General features: G+C 33.5%; 1 protein-coding gene across 4 annotated transcripts in view; it reads left to right on the top strand.

Annotated features, from left to right (window-relative positions):
* Positions 1-23,931, top strand: part of Trpm7 (transient receptor potential cation channel subfamily M member 7) — a 103,759-nt gene that overhangs the window by 10,045 nt on the left and 69,783 nt on the right. For all 4 annotated transcript variants that reach the window (XM_046460781.2, XM_046460780.2, XM_058584795.1 and 1 more), the window contains exons 2-5: positions 8,650-8,729; positions 12,619-12,657; positions 18,495-18,693; positions 21,790-22,003. In XM_046460781.2, the coding sequence (XP_046316737.1) occupies positions 8,650-8,729; positions 12,619-12,657; positions 18,495-18,693; positions 21,790-22,003 (532 nt within the window). The remainder of the gene's footprint in view (positions 1-8,649; positions 8,730-12,618; positions 12,658-18,494; positions 18,694-21,789; positions 22,004-23,931) is intronic.

Below are 23,931 nucleotides of genomic sequence, written 5' to 3'. Positions count from 1 at the left end.
CAAGTGTGTGCCACTGTGCCCTGCTATATATATAATTTTTCTGCTAACTGTCATTCTGCAGATTCTTTTTCATAATACCTTAAAAACTCTCTCATAGGGTTCACATGCAGTTAAGACTAAGTGGAATTCTATAGTTAGGCCCAAAAGAGTGAGAGAAGAATCAAATGAATTGAACTCTGATAGGAGAAGTCAGAGAGTGCCAGTGTGTTTTAGTGTTTTGATTTAGGTAAACCTTATTTTTATCTTTCATTATTTGTGTCATCCTTTCAGGCATATTGATCCATGTACAAATTTATCTCAACTCAATTTCTAAGTCTTTAGTGTCATTTAATTTTTTTTAAGCAAATGCATTGTAGTCCAAGCAGACTAGAATAGTCATTAATTAACTTGAGTATACCTGAACTCCAAATTCTGTTTTTCCTATAGTGGGCTATATGCTGCTCCTAGCAGCATCTGCACAGTAGAAGGATGTGCTAGTATTAAATTGTTTGGAGTATAGGATGTGGTTAGAAGGTTTATTTATTGTATGTGTGCCCTCTTATTGTTGGTAAACTGATATGAAAAATTTATAATTTATGGATTTTGTGTGTGTGTGTGTGTGTGTATGTACGTATTAGGGATTAAACCCAGGGAGTTAAGCACTGGGCCACATCCCCAGCCCTTTTATGTTTTTATTTTTTTAGTTGTCAATGGGCATTTATTTTATTTATTTATACATGGTGCTGAGAATTGAACCCAGGGCCTCACATGTGCTAGGCAAGTGCTCTACCACTGAGCCACAATCCCAGCCCTATGTCCTTATTTTAAGACAGGGTCTTGCTGAGTTTTTAGGGCCTCACTAAGTTGCTGAGGCTGGCTTTGAACTTTTGATTCTCCTGCCTCAGCCTCCCAAGCTGCTGGGATTACAGGTGTGCACCACCACATCTGGCTAAATTATGGAATTTTAAGTGATAATCAACGTGGTCAGAATTTAACTATGTGCCATTTTGTACTGATTATTTTGTTTAATCTGGGTATTGTGAGGAAGATACTGGTGTATTTTACTGGTAGGGAAACAGTTCAGAAACTTGTGCAAGATTGCACACATAAGTAAACAATAGCGATGATAACTCAGATTAATCCAGCTCCAGAAACTGTACTCTTTAACCACTGAAGATCATAAGAAATCTTTAAGATTCCTTCCTGTGCTAACATTCTGTGGATGTTCAGGTTGAACATGCCTAATTTAAAAATCTTATATGCTCCGAAACCCCAAACTCTTCTTTCTTTTCATTTTTTTCTTCAGTGCTGGGGATCAAACTCATGGCATTGTGCCTGATAGGCAATTGCTTTCTCACAGAGCTATGTCCCTAGCCCCAGAACTCAAAACTTTTTAAGGGTCGATATAACACAATTGGAAAATTTCACACTTGACTTAAGTCACAGTCAAAATGCAGGCCTACTAGATATAGTTTATAAAATGCCTTTACTCTGTGTGCCTAAGGTATCTGCGGAACACAAATAAATTTTTTGTTTAGACTTGGATTTGCTCTCTAAGGTATCTCTTTATGTATATTCACATATTCTATAATCTGAAAAAAAATGCAAAATTCAAGACATGTATGGTCCCATGCATTTTGGATAAGGGATATTCAACCTGTAGTTAGTTTTTACCTTACTTGGAACATAGAAGTTTAGGAATTTTCAGATTTGTGTTTGTAGTTTGCCACCTCTTGGTATAATTCAGTAATGCACCCTAGCAAAAGAAGAAAAAAATAGAAAATTAAGAATTTATGTATGTGTTTGTAATCCAGGATGGATTGGGTAACTAATGGCAGAACAGAAACTTAGAATTTCAGAAACCATAAAACTGATTTATCATTGGGTGGGATTTACATCTTTCAGCTGGGATGTGTGAATATTGGGTATATGAAGTCAGTCCTACTGTAACTAGTGAAGGAAGAAAATACTATGTGTGGGGGGAATATATTTACATTTGGCCATTATATACACTGAGAGTAAATTCTTGAAATATACAAAACTGATGTATAAAGTAAAAGGAGTGGTAGGAGAGGGTCTTAAAACTTGCTAAAGTTGTATGTCCCTGAGGGCACAAAATTTAGTAAAAATTTGTGGTCATGAAAGTGACATAATTTAAGTGACTTAGCAAATAGTTTTGCTAAAATTTTGGATGGATTTGCTAATTAGAAACTATTCTTTTAGTTGTCTCCTTACACACTAATCTTTTTTTTTTAAAAAAATATTTTATTATTTTTTAGCTTTTGGCGGACACAACATCTTTGTTTGTATGTGGTGCTAAGGATTGAACCCGGACCTCACGCCTGCCAGGCAAGCGCGCTACCGCTTGAGCCACATCCCCAGCCCCACACTAATCTTTATAAAGAGAACTCTGATTATTTTTATGTCAAATACTATTTGGAATTTATTTTTCTCTGCTATATAACTCTGTCTTAAGTGAAAATGTCAATGAAAATATTTTTATTTACTGTTACTAGGAAGATATTAATTATGAAAAATGTGTGTCTGATTCATTGGATAATTGGAAAGAATTTTTCAATTAATTAATATTCAGAAGTTTGCAAGCTTCTATTTAGAACCTGTGATTTACTGGTATTAGTCTATTTTTGAAGTCTGTTGATTAAATTTCCCCATACCTATGTCCACCCTAGCTTGAGTAATTGCAGTCAGAGATGCTCAGGCAGATAATTGCTGAGAGGCAGAAAAGGAGAAAGGCTTAATGCTGGTTTGCAGTTGTTGGTATTTAACACCACTGTTTAGGAAAGTATGTTAGCCATTCTGTTCTTTTTTGTATTTTCTGTGTTCAGAAAGTTATATATAGAGTGATCACTATAGAATTTTTGTTTTGAAAGTAATTCTATTTCTACCCATCAATTTAAGAAAAGATGTAAGAAAGGTGGTATATTTAAAGCATATCTTCAAGTGATTTTGAAATGTTTATTTTAAATATCTCTTAAAAGTTAGGACAAACTATTCTATTAACTGTGTGGCTTTGGACAGTTTTTTAAATTCTGTGTCTAACTAAGTCTTATCTTTAATGTGGGAGTATTAATAGCATCCACTTCATAGGATTGTGAGCACAGAATGAGTAAAGGCATATAAATGCACTTAAAATGTTTAGAACAATGCCTGATAACCATATTGTATCTGCTAATTATTTTCTTGTTATATTCACTTTGAACAAAGGGTTAACAAAACTAACTGACCTTTGATTAACACTCTATTTCTTTGACAACTTTGAAAGGATATATTAGTGTCAACTTTGATTTTAGGCAACATTTTTAATGTTGCTTGTGGGTAAACTGTTTGTGAATTGGGAAACTAAATATCTAGTAATAAAGGAGACTTTGGATTTCCCTGTGTGCAGTGAGTCCTGTAATTGGACTTACCTCTTACAGTGACCTTTGGAATCTTTTAGGTTGTTAGAAGAGATAATGGCTTTATAGTTTCATTCATGTTGTTGCAAATGGCAGGATCTCTTCTTTTTGGGAACTTGGGGGGTGGATTTACTGGGTTTTAAACTCAAGGGCACTCGACCCCTGAGGCACATCTCTAGCCCTATTTTGTATTTCTTTCTCTTTCTTTTTTTCAAGGTTGAATACGTTCTATGGTATTCATAATAATGGTTTTTGGTGGTCATGAGGCAAGGGTAAATCTGTACTTGTCTACTCAATGTGTATCTTGTTACCTTGAACCCAAGTGGTCTGCTACATGGTTGATCCAAGAACTCTTACCAAAGAGGAATTTTTTTCTTTCATTTTTTGCAGTATTGGGAATTGAACCCAGGGACACTCTACCATTTTTATTATTATTATTATTTATTATTATTATTATTATTATTTTGAGACAGGGTTTTGCTAAGTTGCTTGGCTGGCTTCAAAGTGGTTATCCTGCTTATCTCATCCTCCTTAGTCACTGGGATTACAGAAATGTGCCACCATGTGCCACAGTGAGACAAAGAAGAACATTTCCTGTATTGTTGGCAATCTTTGACCCTTAATCTCTTTTTCTAAGAGGCCATACCAAGGGCAACCTATGGTATTTTGGGAGTCTTTGTTCTTGATTGAGCCCGAAAAGATTCCCTAGAGGGCTTTTGTAGTCCCAGGACCTTCATTTGTTGCATAAAGCAGTTTATAAAAAAACACTATCTTCAGAAATTTTACATGTATGAAAGCAGCATAAGGCTTAAGGTGTTTTACATGTAACTTACAGCTGAAACTGAAGAGCACATATGGAATACCTTAGCTCTTAACTTATTCTAAATTAACTATTTAAGGTTTGTTTTTTAAAAAATATTTTGTTTTTTAGTTGTAGCTGGACACAATACCTTTATTTTATTTTTATGTGGTGCTGAGAATTGAACCCAGCACCCTGCACTTGCTAGGTGAGTGCTCTAAAACTGTGCCACAACCCCAGCCCCTTAAGGTTTATTTATTTTTTTTTAAATTATTTATTTATTAGTTAGTTATAGGTGGACACAGTGTCTTTATTTTACGTTATGTGGTGTGAGGATAGAACCCAGTGCCTCACGCATGTTAGGCAAGTATTCTACCTCTGAGCCACAACCCCAGCCCCCTTAAGGTTTATTTTTTATTTTTTGGTTTTATCTTCATGTAGTAAAGTTTCACCAATATTATGTCTAGGTATGGGCTTCTTTTTTAAAATCCAGTTGGGACTGAACTGAGGTCCTTGCTAGTTGTCTCTGAATAGTGTAAAAGGAGAAAGTCCAAACAGATCTTATTTTATATCTTTTTATTTTCATACGACAGTGGAATGCATTACAATTCGTGTTACACGTATAGAGCACTATTTTTCATATCTCTGGTTCTATACATAGTATATTCACACCAATTCATGTCTTCATACATGCACTTTGGATAATAATGATCATCACATTCCACCATCATTTATAACTCCATGCCGTCTCCCTTCCCCTTGAACCCCTCTGCCCTATCTAGAGTTCGTCTATTCCTCCCATGTTCCCTCTCCCTATCCCACTATGAATCATCCTCCTTATATCAAAGAAAACATTTGGCATTTGGTTTTTTGGAATTAGCTAACTTCACTTAGCATTATCTTCTCTAACTCCATCTATTTACCTGCAAATGCCATGATTTTATTCTTTTTTATTGCTGAGTAATATTCCATTGTGTTTATATGCCACATTTTTTAATCTATTCATCTATCCACTGAGCTACAGCCCCAGCCCACTAATACACATTTTTAATTTAACAAAATACAGCACCTCTTTATGTTTGAAAAACTAGAAAAATTAGTAATGATCAACTTTGTTAAAGTTGCTGCTGAAGATAAGGCCTGAAAATTGGCTTTTCATTGACATTAAAGAATATCATTGATAGTTTTGCAAAAAACTTATTTCAGAAGAGTAGTTGACTTGAAAATCTGATCTGGGTTCTTTAGAAAGTATGAAAGGAGAAGAAAGGGGTGGGGGAACCAATAACAACCCCCCCCCCAAAAAAAAAAAAAAACCAAACCCTTTTCTTCATGTTCTTTACTGTAGGTGTAGACAGAAACATGGAGTAGATAGCCTAGGGAGTCGTGAAATGAGAAAAAAGATTGCCTTTTATTTTTAAATACTTGGAGAATAATAGCATGTTGCATGCTGATGGGAATGATCTGTAAAAGAAGGAAAATATGAGAAGAGAATTGGTTGTTAGAGCATAGATAGTTATACAAGGGAAGGCAGAATATGTGAATGTACTCATTGGTGGATAGATGTGATAAAAGTTTGTAGAAGAGTTGTCTGTTTGCTTCAGTGAAGTGGAAAGTAAGAATGAGAATGATGGAGGAGGGTTGGAAGTTTCAGGAGAAGAGATGGTAAAAAAATCATCCGTGAGAGTGAGAAGATGGACCAAGGAAGCTGGTTAATAGTGTTAATTTTTTTTTTGGCAGGGGGTGATGGGTGGGTGGGGGATTGTTAAAAGGCATTTGAGGTTCATGGTCAAGAGTTTTAAAGTGAAACCAGCCAGGTATTGCGTTTTCTCTGCGGTGTACATGCAGTCATAGAGTGGGTGGGGAATTGGATTGAATCAAAATTGGATTTGCTATGTGTACATCAGGAGCAAATTGACTTCTATTATAATGAAGTTAAAGTGATCTCCCCCACAACCTGACAAGGGATGTAAAGAAGGAGCTTCTTAGGAAATAAGCAGATTTTAGAGTAAGAAGGTGCTGGAGAGATTATGTCAATGTCACATGCTCTTAAATAGAAAATTTTGCTAATTAAGAGACCTGAGTTCTAGAGGGCATCCATTGATTTTTTTTTTCTTGATAGTTGGAGCATTATGGTGTAATTTGCTCCTACCTGAGTGAGCCTACATAAAGGAGAACTTTTTACCTAGGAAATGGACATTTTGATTGAAGTAAGGAAACACAAAATTTTGAAAACAGAAGTAGAATGTTGGGGATAACTTCTAAGATTTATCAAAAGGGTGTCTGATGCAGACTCAAGAAAATCTCCTGCAAAACTTAATTCATCATAATTTTCTCCAGAATGTCTCTTTTCTCATAGGTTTCATTTATTTAGTAAATAAATTCTTTTCATACTATCCTGGTGGCCTAGAGGAGGAGGACGAAACCTAAAATTAATCTACTCAATTTTGTAGAATTTTTCTTACTCTCAGTATGTGATACTTTATATCATGATGATTCTTTCTAGTCAGTCATCAGTAGTTGGATTGAAGCAGAAGCCTAACTAACAAAAGGTTAAAGGACTGAGCTTGAGCCAGGGTTCGATCCTCAGCGCCACATAAAAATAAAATAAAGATGTTGTGTCCACCGAAAACTAAAAAATAAATATTAAAAAATTCTCTCTTTCTCTCTCTCTTAAAAAAAAAAAAAAAAGGGGACTGAGCTTGTGGCTGGCTCAGTGATGGAAACACTTGCTTAGCATGTGTGAGGCACTGAGTTTGAGTCTCAGTACTAGATATAAATAACTGAATAAAATAAAGGTCCATCAAGAACTCATTTTTTTAAAAAAAATCAAATTTCAAAAGTTGAAATTAATTTCAGATTTATGGGAAGATTGAAAATATAGTATGAAAAATACTTGCAAACTCTTCAAGATTTTCTAGTATACTACTTTCTCTTTGTGTGTGTGTATAATCCTTTTTTTTCTGAACTGTATACTTTCCGTAGGATATGTGTATTTCACATGTGTTTAAATGTTGTTGATAGTGGCCTGTTATTTTCTATTCTTTCTTTATATTGTATCTTTTCACTTTTACTGTTACTTATGCCCTGTCTTATTCAACTTTAATAGAGCTTTTACCTAAGAACTTTGATCTTCACTTATCTTGCTTTATTATTTTTTAAATTTCATTTATTTTTTACTTTTTATCTCTTTCCTTTTTTAAATATATTTTTTCAATATATTTTTAATATTATGGACTTGGCTCAATAACTTTCAGCCTTTGTTTTCTAATATAATCCCTTAAGGCTATAATTTCCCCTCAAGCAACATTTATACTGCATTGCTCAGGTTTTGAAATGCATAGGATTTTTACTCTTCACTTCTAAGAGTTTTAAATTTTAAGTTATCTTTTTCTTTGATTTGCAAAGTATTTAAGTAGTTTCAGATACTGAGAGATTAAAATTTTTTATTTACACTTTGTTAATTGCACTGTGATAAGTTAATATTTTCTGAAAGGTATCTATTGTCTGATAATGTATTGAAGTTTGCTTTATGGTAAAGTACATGATAATTTTTATAAATGCCTCATGTGTGCTTGAGTAAAATGTGGGTCTTTTGTTTGTTATATGCAGAAATAAGCTATACTCATTAAGTCCGGCTTGTTAAAACCTTCTAAACCTTTCCTGATTTTTGTTTGTTTAATGGATTTTTTGGTAATTAAGACAAATGTGTTAATCATCTATTGTGATCCTGTATTTGTCTAGTTCTTGAATTTTTGCTTTATGTATTTTAAGGCTCTTATATTTGTTTAATTTTACTTGTTTCCAGTTTTGGTAGACTGAATATTTATAATCTTGTAATAACCCATTCTGTCCCTATTGATGTTTAGCATCTTTTTAAAAAATATTATCTTTCTTTTGTTTAGAATTTTGCTTTATGTCTTTTCTACCCCTGTGCCATTAACTGTTACATGCTTTTATGATTTAGATATTTGTTTTAGAAATACCTAGTATCTTAGCTGGGCCTTGTTTTTAAATTAAATCTGACAGTGAGCCTATGCTTTTGAGCAAGAACCTATCTCTAAATAAAATAAAAAGGGCTGGAGATATAATTCAGGGTTAGAGCACTTGCCTAGCATGTGGGAGGCCCTGGGTTTGATCCCTAACACCTCAAAAAATCAATCAATCTGACAGTCACTTTTAATTGTTTATAAATGGTCCATATCCCAGGATCACACTGGTCCTTCTGGAGTTTTTGGCTCAGTCAAAATCTCACTTCAGCCCTGCACTGTTAAATCACATTGGATTTAAATGGAATTATTCTAATGTTTTAAGTGTGCTATCATTATTAAGAGTATACTAATTAGTGGATTAAAACAAAATTAAATAGTTTAGAAATATATTTTTGTGTATTTGTCATGGAATTATTTCTTTCTTGTATTAATGAGTTAATTTACAAACCTTCCTTTAAAACTTTAGTCCCAGAAATCCTGGATAGAAAGCACTTTGACCAAGAGGGAATGTGTATACATTATACCAAGTTCCAAGGACCCTCACAGGTAAGCATACCTTTGTTTCTTTTGGGATCTTCTAGGAATTTAGATATGAATTATATTGCTATTTATTTATTGAAAACAAATTATTAAATATTTGTAGTCACTGTTAATTTTTGTAGTTATTGTTAATATTCTTTTGGGAATGGGAAAAGGAGATAGGATTAACAAGATATTGGAAGAGTTCTTAATGACATTTACAGCATAAAACTTTTTCCTCAAAGTGTTCCCCCATCTCCAAACTCAAATTATGCTAGTGTATTACAAAGATAGGTAGGTAACGCCTCTCTTTCTCTCTTAAACTTATTCATTCACTGATCTTGAGAACTTAAAACATGTTTGTACATCTACTTATTGGGCATCTACTGAATGCCCAGTACTATGGTTCATGCTGAAGAAACCAATATAGACCTACTAGTCACTTTTTTGGGGGCAAAGGGGTGGACATTGATGGGGAATGAACCCAAGGCTTCACATATGTGAGGCAAGTATTCTACTAGTAATCTAGACCCCCAGCCTCTGTCACTTTTTTGTTTGACATTATATGGATATAAATCAGTATTTATTGGAAAACCTTTTAAACCTATTATCAGAGACTGTGGGTATCTCTGATTGTCTTTTTGTTTTTTAAAATGGGTTTGATAATAGAAAAAAGTTGAAAGTAAAGGATATTAGCTATAATTCAAGAAAAGGTTGACTTTGTGATATATACATTAAGAAACATTTTTGCTAATTTTTTTTCTGTTACCTAAAAATAGAAAAAGCTTAAAGGCAAATCAAAGATATGATTATTTCCTTACTTTATATAGTACCTCTCTTCTCAAGCATTTAGAAAAAAATTGACAAAGGCATTGACAATATTTTTGCATTTTCTTTTTCTGTCTCTTGTCAAACCCTGTTTATCAGATTACCTTCTCTGCAACTTTTAATTCCATTAAGTATGTGACTCATGAAAAATAGCTAAAATGAGATCATTTTTATTAACTGTCAAACTCTTATAGTACAAGTTTTTGCCCATAATGAGTACTAGGTAAGTCTTTGTTGAATAGAATTTCCAAACTAAATAAAGCCTTTCATTGTTTACATTACATAAGCCTGCCATTTGGATTGAACATTTTTCTTTATTTTAGCAGTTAAGATCCTAATTTTGAATGATTTTTTTTGCTTAAAATGAACACATTTCTTTTGAAAACTTGAGAAGCAAAAAGTTGGCGCTATACTCAATTTCAGTACATTAAGACAGCTATTGTTAATAATAATTTGGTGGATTTATTTTTAGTTTTTCCTCAGCACTTAGTTTTTGTTTTAAAATATTGCTCCATTCTGTCTATATAAAATGTATCTGGTTTTAAACATGTTAAATATTTTTATATTACAGATTTTATTAAAATGATAGTTAATATTCTATTAGTGTATTTACCATAGTTTATGTTTATTTGCCTATTTATATTACAAGGCATTTAAGTTGTTTTCAGTTTGTGGCCTTTATAGATTAACCTTAGGCCATAATTAAGATTTTTGTGGATAAAACTATTTTGTGTGTGTTTAATGTCTCACTTTCCTTAGTTTATATAATGCCAAATACTTTCTTAAGGGATTAAAGCAATATATATTATTACTGGTAGTGAGTAGGAATGCCTGACTAAAGTAACATATTCTGTTGTCTTCAAGAGAAGGTGATAAATAATAAATAGACTATCTTTTATTATTTTATTTTATTTTTTCCTGTTTCTCCCCTTACCCCACCTTTTTTTAAAGAGGGGATATCACTTTGTTGCCCAGACTGGCCTTGAAATTTTGTTTTTAATCAACAATAATTGTATGTTTTAAATTTCCACTTATTTGATTACTGTTAAGTATGTTATTTAAATATCCTTCCATTTTGTATACCTTTATTATTTATTTATTTTTATGTGGTGCTGAGGATCAGACCCAGCACCTTGCCCATCCTAGGTGAGCACTCTACCGCTGAGCTACAAACCCAGCCCCAATATCCTTCCATTTTAAAGTAAATTCTGTAAATATTTTGATTAACTCTTTAAGATCATTAGATAACATTAATGTCTTATTCAATCATTAGATTGTACAATTCTGATTTTTTTTTACTGCTTTTAAAGATATGATTACATCACCAGGTCACATGGTTAGTAATTATAAAAATGGTATTAGAATTTAGGTCTCCTTAGGTCAGTCTGCCAGTTTTCAAATAAAACTGAAGAAGTTGTAATTTTGCTTAATTAAAAAATAGATTATATTATCAGTAAGGAGTTTATTTTCTATAATTTATTTCACTTGCAGAACAAATAAGAAAAACACTTGTCAGGTGTTAAACTTCATGGCCAGGTGTGGTGGCACATGCCTGTTATCCCAGGTGCTTGGGAGGCTAAGGCAGTGGATTACAAATTTGAGGCCAGCCTAGGCAAATTTAATAAGAAGACTCTGTCTCAAAATAAATAGATAGATAGATAGATGAATAAGAAATAAATAAAAACACACACACACATACACACGCATACATATATGGCTAGAACTTGTAGCTCAGAGGTAGAGCACTCCTGGGTTCAATCCCCAGTAGCAGGAAAAACCCCCTCAAGCTGTTAGTATCTTCAGCTGAAATTAACCATGAGATGTAACTTTCAAACAGTTAGCTGGTTGATTCTTTCTACACTAGTAGGAATTTTAAATTAATTTTATATTACTAAGTAGTTCATGCACCTGATTCAAGGTTTGCAAGTTACCAAATGTTTTCAATCAAAATTCCCTTTCCACTACTGTGCTTTAGCTTTCTCCTTACCAAAATAATCTGGTGTCGGGCTGGGGATGTGGATCAAGCAGTAGCGTGCTCGCCTGGCATGCGCGGGGCGCTGGGTTCGATCCTCAGCACCACATAAAAATAAAATAAAGATGTTGTGTCCACCGGAAACTGAAAAATAATAATAATAATCTGGTGTCAGTCCATTCCTTAAAATACTCTCCAGAAATAGATACAGTCTTTGAATGTCTTTGCAAATATTTATATATTCTCTTCCCTCCTTTAAGATATATACTGTTTAGCCTATTGTGTTTATTACTTGTCTTGGAGACCACCACTTTGTTTTTAATTGTGACACATTGTTATAATTTTATGTCTGAATCATTTGTTTTAGTAGTCCCTTATTGATGAACATTTTGGATATTTTCAGTTTTTCTCTTTGCTATAAGGAAAAAAATGCTGCATTGTATTATGTTATATATGTCTTGTTTCATACACAGGTCTTTTTTGATCCATGATCTTAGAACTGGCATTAGAGTGTGAAGAGGAAGCTGTATCTTTTATTTTGATGAGTGTTGTCAAAATTGCCTTCCATAGAGATGATATCAGTATACAACTCCCACCAGATAGATGCAACAGTTTTTCTATTTTCTTACTAAGACATTGTCCTCAAATATTGTTTTAAAATCTTTGCTAATCAAATCTCTTCATATATATGCTTTTACTGTGAACCATGTACTTTTTCTTTTTGATATTAGATTTAAAAATTGATATGAGGAAATTATATATTGGAAAAGTAGGCCTTTGCAAAATTGTTTTTCTCAGTTTGTCTTTAGACTTTATTAGTGGCAAATTTTTGCCATGTATGAATATGTTTTTGTGTATTTAAATCTATCAGTGTTTTTTCTCTTATGCTTTGTAGATTTTATATCAAAACTGATTTCATTTAAAATAAGGAAGCTATGTGAATTTAAAATGTTAACTTACATACAAGTCAATGTACACATAATCTATGATATCTATTGAAAAACTAAATACGTTATTTACCTTTGTTTCATACTTTTGTGTGGGTTTATGTAGTTCAGTTTAAAATTAAAAAGTTTTCCATTGAAATTATGGGTTATTTAACTCTATGTTTTGTAGATGCCTTCCAGGATGTCAGATTTGTCAGCAACTTGTCAGGTAAGTTTAACATAATTGCACAAAATTTGAAAAATAAACAAAACTAATGTATTAGATATATGAGTTAGAATACAGGACAATAAAACTTGGATGCTATTGTATTTTAATTATGTTTTATCCAGACTTGAGGTGAAGGATCAGGCACTGCTGTTTGAAACTCAGCTAAAGCTACCTGAACAGAGTTCTAAATTAGTTGAGTGTGAGTTAGTTGGGCAAAGAATAAAGGAAAGGGGTTTTGGGCAGAAAAAACAGGTCATGGGAAGGCCTGACAGTTAAGGACATCATAGTTCTTTTAGGAGACTACTTAATGTAAGGTGGAGATTGGAGAGATCTAAGCCTGGAGAAATAAGTATGGGCCAGGTCATTTAAATTTTATGTATACTATGCCACGTATAAGCATGTATACTATGCTTTTTTAAAAAATACATTTTTAGTTGTAGATGGACACAATGCCTTTATTTTATTTGTTTATTTTTATGTGGTGCTGGGGATTGAACCCAGTGCCTCATGCATGCTAGGCAACCGCTCTACCACTGAGCTATAACCCTGGCCCCTGCCACATGCTTTTGACTTTGCATTAGAAGAGTATTATATAGGTGAATAATATGTTAGATTGTTTTTCCTTTTTCCCTCTGTCCATTCTAACAGTTGGCATTTTGAGGAGATTGGATAAAGAGAAAAGGCCAGTTCTGAAAGTTTTGGAATAATTAAGAGTCCTCTGATTATAAAGGGAAGTAGATACATTTGAAGGGATTTATGAAGTAAGTAAATGCAATAGATTTTTTGATATAAGGGAAAGGGAAGACTTATTTCCTAGTTAGGCAGTTGAATAAATGGTAACGTTTAGTAGGGAAAGAAGATAATGTCTCTGGTAGGCTAGAAACAAGTGTATAGAGTGAGTTTCTTTTAGGTATATTGAATTTTTTTTCCCAGTCAATAGAGTCAGCAAAAAACAACTCACAATCTTTTACATTTGCCCTTATTTTTACCTCCTCCAGTGGTATTCATCTTACAGATGGGAAATTCTATCAGCCTTTTCTCCCTTCAGGTTGAAGAACTTCTTTTAGCATTTTTTAAGTACAGATATATTTGAAAATATTTTATTTTCATATTTAGAGGATATTTTCACTGGATATAGATTTCTGAGTTGAGTTTTCTCATTGCAGCACTTAACGGGATGTCATTTTATATTCTGGCTGTTGTTTCTAGTGAGATGCCAGTCACTAGTGTAATTGTTCCCAGTTTGTAATGGGTCTTTTTTCTCGGGGCTACTTTAAAGATGATGTTTTTCTCTTCATACCTTTGGTTTTCAGCAACATGTCTGTGATATTGATTCTCTTTGTACTTACTCAGTTTATAGAAATGTCTGCAAGTTCAAACTTTTCACCTAATTGGGAAGATTTTGGCCATTGTTCTTAAAATACTTTACTGCCCCATTTTTTTTTCTCTCTTCCCTCTGAAACTCCTGATACCTTCTACAGTTTGCTGTGACTTTATTTTATTGTAATTTAGCTTTTTTCTATTTATCAAATTGGATAATTTCTGTTGATCTGTGCTTATAACCCTTATTTCTACAGTTGCCAGTATGCTTCAAAATTTACTGTACATTTATTTTAAAATTTGATTCTTTTTTAAAGTTTCCATTTCACTACTGAGATACACTACCTCAGCCCTCATTATGAGCATCTATTCCTATAAGTTCTCAAATATATTTATTTATAAAGTCTGTATTCAATTTTTTATTTATTAATTTCAACATATACATCAGTTAGGGTCTCTTTCTATTGATTTCTTCTCTTTTTTTCTTGATAATGAATCATACTTTCTTGTTTTTTCATGTATCTAGTAATTTTAATTGTAGGTTGGACATTATAGAAAATCTCCTAGGAGTTCTGGATTGGGTTATCTTCCTTTAAAGGGTATTCAATTTCAGTCTGACAGATGATTGAATTATTGGCTATTCTTTGGTTCTTCGAGGTTTGATTTTCTTGTTAGGGCAGTTCTGTTCCTATTTTGAATTTTTTACTCTTAAGGTATAGCCTTTTTGGGGTTTCAACTAAATGCTTAAGATGCTTGACGGTCTCTTTTTACTCTGAACTAAAAGCACAATGTCTTTCAGACCTTATGACCCAGTTCTGACATCCACAGAAGGAGATTTCTGCTAGGCATTACAGAATCTTGTCTGACATAAATAAATCTTAGACCATGGCCAAGGACCCATTGTGAATCTCCGTTCAAGTTTCTTTATATCCTCTGGAATCCCTTTTCTCTGGTATCTTGCTACAAATTCCAAGTATTTCTGTTCTGTTTCCTTGCCTAACTCAGCAACTTTGCCATTTTCTGCCTGAGCATCACCTTTATGCACAGGGGTTGAGAAAGTGCCTAGTCTATGTAGTCATGGGGGGTTACTTTATGTTTTACTCTCATTTAGCGCATGAAATAGGGCTTCATGCTTCCTCTTGTTCAGTGCCTGAAAGCATTTATCTCATATATTTTGTCCACTTTTTTGTCCGTAGTTTCCAAGACCACCCGTAGGTTCAGTGAATCACAGTACTCATTGATAAGATCTACACTGTGTTGAGGAAGTTTCCTCCTTTCTCTGTCTATAAGGAACAGATGTTAAATTTCATCTAATACTTTTTCTTTATCTATTGGCATGACTGAGAGATTTTTCTCTCTTAGCCTGTTGATGAATGGTTTTAGGAATTTTGGAGTAACCTTATATTCCCAGAATGAACCTCACTTGAAATTGATGGTTTTTTTTTTTTTTTTTTTTTTTGATATAACAGAGGATTCTTTTTACTAATATTTTCTTAAGAAAGTTTTGAGTTTATCCTAGTGAGGGTTTCATAGTTTTTACAATGCTTTTGTCTTTTTTTTTTTTTTTTTTAACTAGGATGAATCTGACCTCATGAAATGAATTGGTGAATGTTTCCTGTTATATTTTATGGAAGAGTGTATGTAGAATAGAGATTATTTCATTTTAGAATTGAGATTATGTAGAGTGTATGTAGAATTGAGATTATTTCCTTATTCAAAGCTAGTTCTGGTCAACATAGCATGACCTTGTCTCAAAACAAACAAAAACTTTAATTCCCTATTCAATTTTTTCGCTTTATGTGTCTGATAATTTTCTTGCTCTTTCAGTAATAGGCTTTTTCTTTTATTTGCTTTTCCATTGGTTATTCTCTTTTTTATATTTCATTGTCTTTATAATTTCTTTCCCTTCTGTTTACTTTGGGTTTAATTTTTGGTTTAATTTGTTCTTTTTAGTTTTTAAGGTAGAATTTAGGCTACTTTTTGTTTTCAAATGTTCTCTGTTTAAACTTTATATACCACAATTTTTTTTTGCTATGTACTGTATAAAGCATACCTATTTACACAAACACTAATTTTCTTCTATATGATGCTTTAATTGTATCCCACAGATTTTGATGTTTATTTTCATTTTGTTCTAAATATTTTTTTTGTGACTTTCTTATGATTCATAAATTAAGTGTGTCATTAGTTTCCAAATACTTCAGAATTTCCCATGTTTCTCTTACTGTTTTCTAGTTGAATTTCATTGTGTTCAGAGAATATAATTTGTATTTTTTCCATATTGGTTTATTGAGACCTATTTTATAGGCCAAAATATATCAGTCTTAATGAGTACTTCACATGTATTCAAAGAAGGTTTTTATTCTGTACATGAAAACATCTATTAGATCACTTTGGTTGGCTAATAGTTTTAAGTCATATAGAATTCTAGCTTCTTTTTCCTTTAAGTTCTTAAGATATTGTTCCATTAACTTTAGGCTTGCATGGTTGTTGAAGATTCCTGCTATCATTCTTATCTTTTTTCTTCTGCATATAACGTAACCTTTGTACTTTGGCTGCTTTTCAGATTTCCTCTATATTATTGACTTACAGCAGTGCCGTAGTGTAATTTATTTATACTTGGTTTGTTTATGTTTTGTTGAGCTTCTCAAATTTGTGGATCCAACAGTTTTCAAATTTGGGTTATTTTTTCCTAACATGTTTTCAAATTTTTACTTCCATTCCTTTTGAGATTTGAATTTACAAGTAGCTCTGAGATGATAGATATTCCAGAGGTTACAGTTTTTTCTCTTTTGGTTTCATTATGAATAGATTCTGTTGCTACATCTTTGAGTTTATTGAACTAACTCCCCTCTCTCTCTTCCCCCCAACTTCTCTCTCTCTCCCCCTCCCCCAGGGTCCAATACATTATAAAACCCTTCCCTTGACTTCCATCTTATCTATTATATTATCCCTAGATAGTCTATTTGTGTCTTTTCAAAAAATTTTAGCTTTTACTCTTACTCTCTCTCCTCCTCTCACCCTCTCTTTCTCCTCTCTTACTCTCCCCCTCCCCCTCTCTCTTACTCTCTCTCCCCCTTCTTCTCTCTCCCCCCTCTCCGCTCTCCCCCCCTCTTCTCCCTCTCCCCCCTCTTCTCCCTCTCCCTCTCTTCTCTCCCCCCCCCCCCCCCCCCGCTTCTGCGACTGGCCGCTACAGTCCTGCCAATAAAATCTCCAACAGGTAAAAAAAAAAAATTTTTTTCTAAATATCTTCTGATTTTTTTCTTCATCACATTTTCGTCTGCTTTTCTGAGCATATACTTAATAGATGGAGATTATTTATAATAGTGGTTTTAGTGTTATTTTCTGGTGATTGCATCATTTCTGTCATTTTAGTCTTCATTTAATGAAATTGTCTTTTTATATTTTTTTAGTTGTTGATGGACTTTATTGTCTTTATTTTTATGTGCTGAGGATCGAACCCAGTGCCTCATGCATGCTAGGCGAGCACACTACCACTGAGCCACAACTCCAGCCCTGTCTGAGAATTTTTAATGGGTGCTTCACATTATGAATTTTATGTGTTTGAGTGCTGGATTTTATTATATTCAATTAGGGACTTTTGGACTTATTTTAGCATGCAGTTAGGTTACTTTGGATTGCTTTGATCCTTTCAGGTCTTGCTTTTACATTTTATCAAGAAGCATGTTGTCTAGGTCTCATTGAATCCTAATTAGATAAAACTTTTCTGAAAATTCTATCTTAGGCCATATGTGTTAAAAGATAACTCTGGTTGATGGGTTCTGTCCTTCATGAGCTTAAGGAATTGTTTGGCCTTCTACCATCTATTGGTTCTTACCTTTGCCTTGAGTAATTTGTTTTTTTTTTTTTTAAATAAGAAGGACCCTTCTGCAGATATTTGGGACTCTTATCTTTGTAACTCTTTCCTTTTTGTTTTGTTTTGTTTTTTACACTAAAAACTCTAGCTTTCTGATTTCCTCAAACTCTAATTTTAAGATCATATCAAATCGGTGAGACTCTCTGGCTTTATTAGATTCTTGCTTCTTACATTGTGGTCCAGCATGATGTTCTAGGTAGAATTCTGTCCTTTATATCCCTGGCCTCAGGCAACCATTGATCACCTTTTGGTCACTATATAGATTAGTTTGCATTTTCTTGAATTCTGTACACATAGAATCATGTCAGTATGTATCTTTGATACCTGACTTCTGTCGCTCAACATGATCTTTCAGATTAATCTATATTGTTCTATTGGTGGTTTGTTTCATTCTGTTGCTGAAACATTGTTTGTGTAATATACCTACACCACTTTTTGAGGATGCCCCACAGGAAATTTAGGTTATAACATCATCATCACCCTACTTCAGTGCTTTGATGAAGGCATTTATTTACTGATATTCTAAAATCAAAGAGTCATACTATTTTCTTTATCTTTATTGGTTCATTCATTTTAATTCAGTTTTTCATTGACTCAATTTTTTAAAAAGTCTGTTTATAATCTCACTTTTTCCTTTTAGGTGTTTTTGTGGTCGCTTGGTCAAGCAACATGCTTGTTTCACTGCAAGTCTTGCCATGAAATACTCAGATGTGAAATTGGGTGACCATTTTAATCAGGCAATAGAAGAGTGGTCTGTGGAAAAGCATACAGAACAGAGCCCAACGGATGCTTATGGAGTCATCAATTTTCAAGGGGGTTCTCATTCCTACAGAGCTAAGGTGTGTCATGTACTTGATTTTTGTTTTCTTTTTTTACTTTATTTTCTTTGTTATATAAAGAATAAACATGTATTATCTAACAGAAAGTTAGTCCCAATAATTTCTTCAAATATATAAAAGTTAAGCTCTTACAAATACAGAATTGTTAGATCTTTAGTGGATTGAACTTTTTATCATTATAAAATGTCTTTATTGTAATTAGTCTTGACAAGTCTCCTTTTTCACTTTTAACTTTTTCTTATGTTAAGAGGTGTCTTTTGTGAGCATGGTGGTGCAAGCCTGTAGTCTTACCTGCAAGGCCAAGGCAGTGTGTTACTTGAATCCTTTTAAAACCAGCCTGGGCAGCATACCAAGATGCTGTCTCAAAAACCAAACAAATGAAAGAGATGTCTTTTTAGCGGTATATCTTTTTTTAAAAAAATTTAATGTTTTATATTTAAGTTTATAGTATTAGTTACCAAGTTGTGTCATTTATTTTTTCTTTTTCCCTTTCTTGTATTTTTTTGGATTAAATGTTTTTAAAATTATTTCCTTTTTTATTGGTATGCTATTCATATGATTTTTTTTTCTGTTCTGTAACTTTATAGTAAATACTACAAAATACATTTTTAACTTGTTATCTATCATGAGTTAATACTTTTACCACTTCTAAAATCCAAGAACTTCTAGAATATTTGTAACTGCGTCTATTTCCCCTGTGACTTCTGTAGGAATTTTAATTCTGTGTATTTTAAACCTCTACAACATAATTATTTATCATTTAGATTTAAACATTATAAATGTTCCCTTGTTCTGCCTACCTCCTCACCTGATGAGAAAAGCATTGGAAAGTGGCGGGCTCATTCTCTCTACAACTTTTCTTTTTCTCCTGAATCAATCCCAGAAGTTTTCACTGCCTTTGTTGCTCTTTGATTCCTTAAACACATTTTATTTACCCTTTTTCTAGTTTCTATAGTTGCCCGAAGAAGAGTAGTCCAAAAAATCCTAGTCAAGCTGGGCATAGTAGTGCATACCTGTAATCCCAGTGACTCTGGAGGCTGAGGCAAGAGAATCACAAGTTTGAGGATAGCCTGGGCAATTTAGTGATACCTTATCTCAAAACAGAAAGGACTGGGGGATATAGCCCAGTGGTAGAGTACTCTGGGTTCGGTTCAATCCTTAGTACCATATAAAAACAACCTAGTTCATCATTACTGGATGTAAAATCCCTCACTTATTCCTAACCAAGTCTTTTTTACAAATTTTTAATTTAACTTTAGACTGCTTCCAAACACTTCTTTATATATTCAAGTGTAATAATGATTTCTATAAAACTAATGCAAAAAGACAGTATGGAACAATTCTTAAGGGACTTAAGTCTTGTACTTAGTCATGTAGAATTCTGGTACTTTGGGCTTCATATACTGTTACAGAAATTTTCCATTGTGTCTCCCGTCCCATGCCCAGCCTACCACTTTGTTCTGGAAATTGAACCCAGGGGCGCTTTACCACTGAGCTACATACATATCAACCCTTTTTAAAACATTTTGAGACAGGGGCTTGCTAAGTTGCTACATCACTAAGTTGCTGAGGCTGCCCTGAACTTTCAATCCTCCTGCCTCAGCCTCCCAAATTGCTGGGATTACAGATCTGTGCTAACATGAGTGACTTTTTTTAATCTTTGTGAAGGAACAGGTAGTATATTGTTTTGTAGAGAGCCTATTCTAGAGATGTCTAAAAAATTGTATTTTCCAATGTTTGACTATTTCAGGTTTCTTTCTTTTTTTTTTTTTTTTTTTATTTTAGTTGTCCATGAACACGATATCTTTACTCACTTATTTTTATGTGGTGTTGAGGATAGAACCCAGTGCCTCACACGTGTGAGGGCAGGCACTCTGCTGCTGAGCTACAGTCCCAGCCCTATTTCAGGTTTCTTATGAACTAATAATTCATATATGTGCTTTGGACAAAGATAATGATTTAAAATGGTCCTTGCAAATATGTTTTGTGATGTTAATTCAACAAAAGATTTTTAAATCAAAGCAGAGGAAGTTTTTCATAGATGTGATAGCTTATTTTCTATTATTATTGTTATTATTGTTTTACTGTACTGTAGATTGAACCCATAGCCTTACACATGCTAGGCAAATGTTCTATTGCTGAGCTATAACCGCCTCCACATCCCCTCTATTACTTTTTTTGTACCAGGGATTAAACTCAGGAGTTCTTGACTACTGAGCCAAATTTCTGGCCATATTTTGTATTTTATTTAAAGACAGGTTTTCACTGAGTTGCTTAGTGCCTTACTTTTACTTGAGGCTGGCTTTGAACTCACGATCATCCTGCTTAATGTGGTGCCACGGATCAAACTCAGGGCCTGTGCACACTTTACACTGAACTACATCTGGAGCTCCTGTAATCTTAAGATTTTCTGATTGTTTCTCAACTTGATAAAATCCAGTCCCTTCCAGTGAAGGGAAAAATAGTTAAAATACCTTTTAAAATTTACAGTGTATTTACAATTCTGTTATAAATAGTCTCCAGATTACTGACAAAGCTTTCAAATAGAAAGTGTTTGTCCCTAATAGGAGCAAGTCTTTGATTAAAGCCTCTTTTTTAAAAAACATATATATATATATTTTTTAGTTGTAGATAAATGAATACTTTTATTTACTTATGTGGTGCTGAGGATCAAACCCAGTGCCTCATACATGTGAGGCAAGCACTTTACCACTGAGCTACAACCCCAGCCCCTCTATTTTTAATATAATTTTTAGTTCCCCCTTTACCATCATCTTATCCATTCTTAATGCTTCTTTCTCACAAACTGTACATACTTAAAGAAGTTAATACTGTGGATAGAGTTGCAAATTGGATTGTTAATTGAATATAAAGAAAGTAACTTTTGTATCTGCTTCTAAGATCTAATATCCATCTAATATCTAAAACCTATTACTGTTGTTTATTCCTATGAATGTAAACATTGAAAATTGCCTTTGAAATCTCTTTTTACATAACCTGATTCAAGTGATTTTTTCTAAAATGAGACAGTGTTGCATTATGAAATCTGTGATCGTATTCAAATATTTTGTCCTTTTAAAATATTTTTTATTTTAGTATGTGAGGCTATCATATGACACCAAACCTGAAATCATTCTGCAACTTCTGCTTAAAGAATGGCAAATGGAATTACCCAAACTTGTTATCTCCGTTCATGGGGGCATGCAGAAATTTGAGCTACACCCACGAATCAAGCAGTTGCTTGGAAAAGGTCTTATTAAAGCTGCAGTTACAACTGGAGCCTGGATTTTAACAGGAGGGGTAAACACAGGTAATAAGATGATTGTGTTAATTATTTTTAGTGTGTTTGGAGATTTTTCATAGTATCAGTTAGATATTTGAAATAATAGCCAATACCAAGTATAAACATATTCAGTTCTTCTAATAAAGAGTCTACAATTCCTAGATAAAAATAACTGAATCTGTTTGGTTGTCATTTAGGCTTTAAAAAAGTAATACACTTTCGAGCAGGGATTGGCAAACTACAGCCCATGTGCCAAAGCCAGCCTAATCCTTGTTTTTGTGAGTAAAGTTTATTTGAACACAAATCCACTCATTTATTTATGTATTGTGTATGGCTGGGTTTTTTTTATGTTTTATTTTGGTTTGGTTTGATTTTTTTGCTGCAATAACAGAAGCTAATTGTTATGGCAAAGACTGGCAAATGCCCTGCAAAGCCTAAAATATTTACTGTTTGGCCCTTTAAAAAATATTTGCTGACCCTATTACAGAGCATTAATTTTTATCATTTTCTGACAACTGGTAAATTGGTAGAAGATTGGTAGTTCATTGCCTCAGCAGTGGTAAAAAGTAGCTTTCATATATTAATTTTTAATGTTATCACCTTTCATCCCAAGTCTTTCCTTTCATGTGTACAGCTTGACTTTAAGGAGTGCAAATTAATTTCAATGACTAAAGTAAAACAGTGATTTACATCAATAACTTGAAAACATCTAATTTATTCATTATCAGCCATAGTGATTTACATCCATCAATTTGAAAACATATAATTTATTCATTATCAGCAACTATTTTTTGAGCCTCGTTGTCTGTCAGACGTCCTTTGGGCTCCTGAGTTTATATCATTTCACAAAACAGAGGCAAGATAGTTACCTTGTGTGAAATGAGAGAGATACAGGCAACAAAGAGATAACTCAGTAATGTATAATATATTAGATGATAAGTGTAAGTGCTATGCAAGCACCATGGAATAAGAGGTGGATAGTGAGAAGTGATGGAGGGATTATCATAAAATTTTGTATATAGTTATGGAGAATTTGACTGAGGGGGTAACAAATGAGGAGCGATAGAAGGATAGGAGAGAGCAAAATACAAGAAAGGCATGGGGCAGGGCATTAAAAGTGGGGGAATGACTAGTCTATTACAAAAAGAGTAAGAAAGCTCTATAGTATCTTGAGGGGAAATAAGGAATGGTAGATGATGGGGTCAGAAGTTGTATAGTGGCAGGAAATCATATTGAATAGCAGGGCTAATAGATAATTATCTGAGAACTTCTGGGCTATTAAAAGAACTTTTTCTTTTACTCTAAATGAGAAAGGAAGGATTTAAGTAGGCATTGACAAAAGCAAAGATAATGGATAATGTTTTGAAAATAGACTCAGTGAGCAAGATGAAGATGCTGTTTCCATAATCCAGGTGAGGGATAAGATCTAGTGTATTTTAAAAAGCAAACAGTGATATAGTCAGAGGTGCCATAACAAAAATACTACAGAAGGGGTGGCTTAAACAGCAGATAATTATTTCCTTATGGTTTTGGAGGCTAAGTCCAAGATTAATGTGTCAGCAGGTTTGGCTGACTGCAAGGCCTCTCTCCTTGTCTTTCAGGTGGACCCCTTCTTACTGTGTCCTTTTTCTGTGTGTAGGCATTCCTGACATCTCTTTGTGCTTATATTTCCTCTTATAAGGACACCAGCCAGTTGGATTAGAGCTTTCTCTACAAGGCCTCACTTTAACTTAATCACCTCTAAGTATCCTGTCTCTAAATAGAGCCATATTTTTGAGGTGTCAGGATTAGAGTTTCAACATGTGAATTTGAGGGGACACATAATAAATTGTAATGAGAAGTTACAGTAGTGCCCTCCTATCCATGTTTTCAGTTACTTGTATTTAACAGTGAATGGTCTGAAAATATTAAATGGAAAATTCCAGAAACAATTTATAAGTTTTTGAATTGTGCTG

Source organism: Marmota monax, unplaced genomic scaffold, assembly GCF_021218885.2.
Source record: "Marmota monax isolate L192 unplaced genomic scaffold, Marmota_monax_Labrador192_F-V1.1 WCK01_AAM20220418_F8-fsc00001, whole genome shotgun sequence".
NCBI lineage: Eukaryota > Metazoa > Chordata > Mammalia > Rodentia > Sciuridae > Marmota > Marmota monax.
This window is presented reverse-complemented; position numbering and strand designations above follow the sequence as displayed.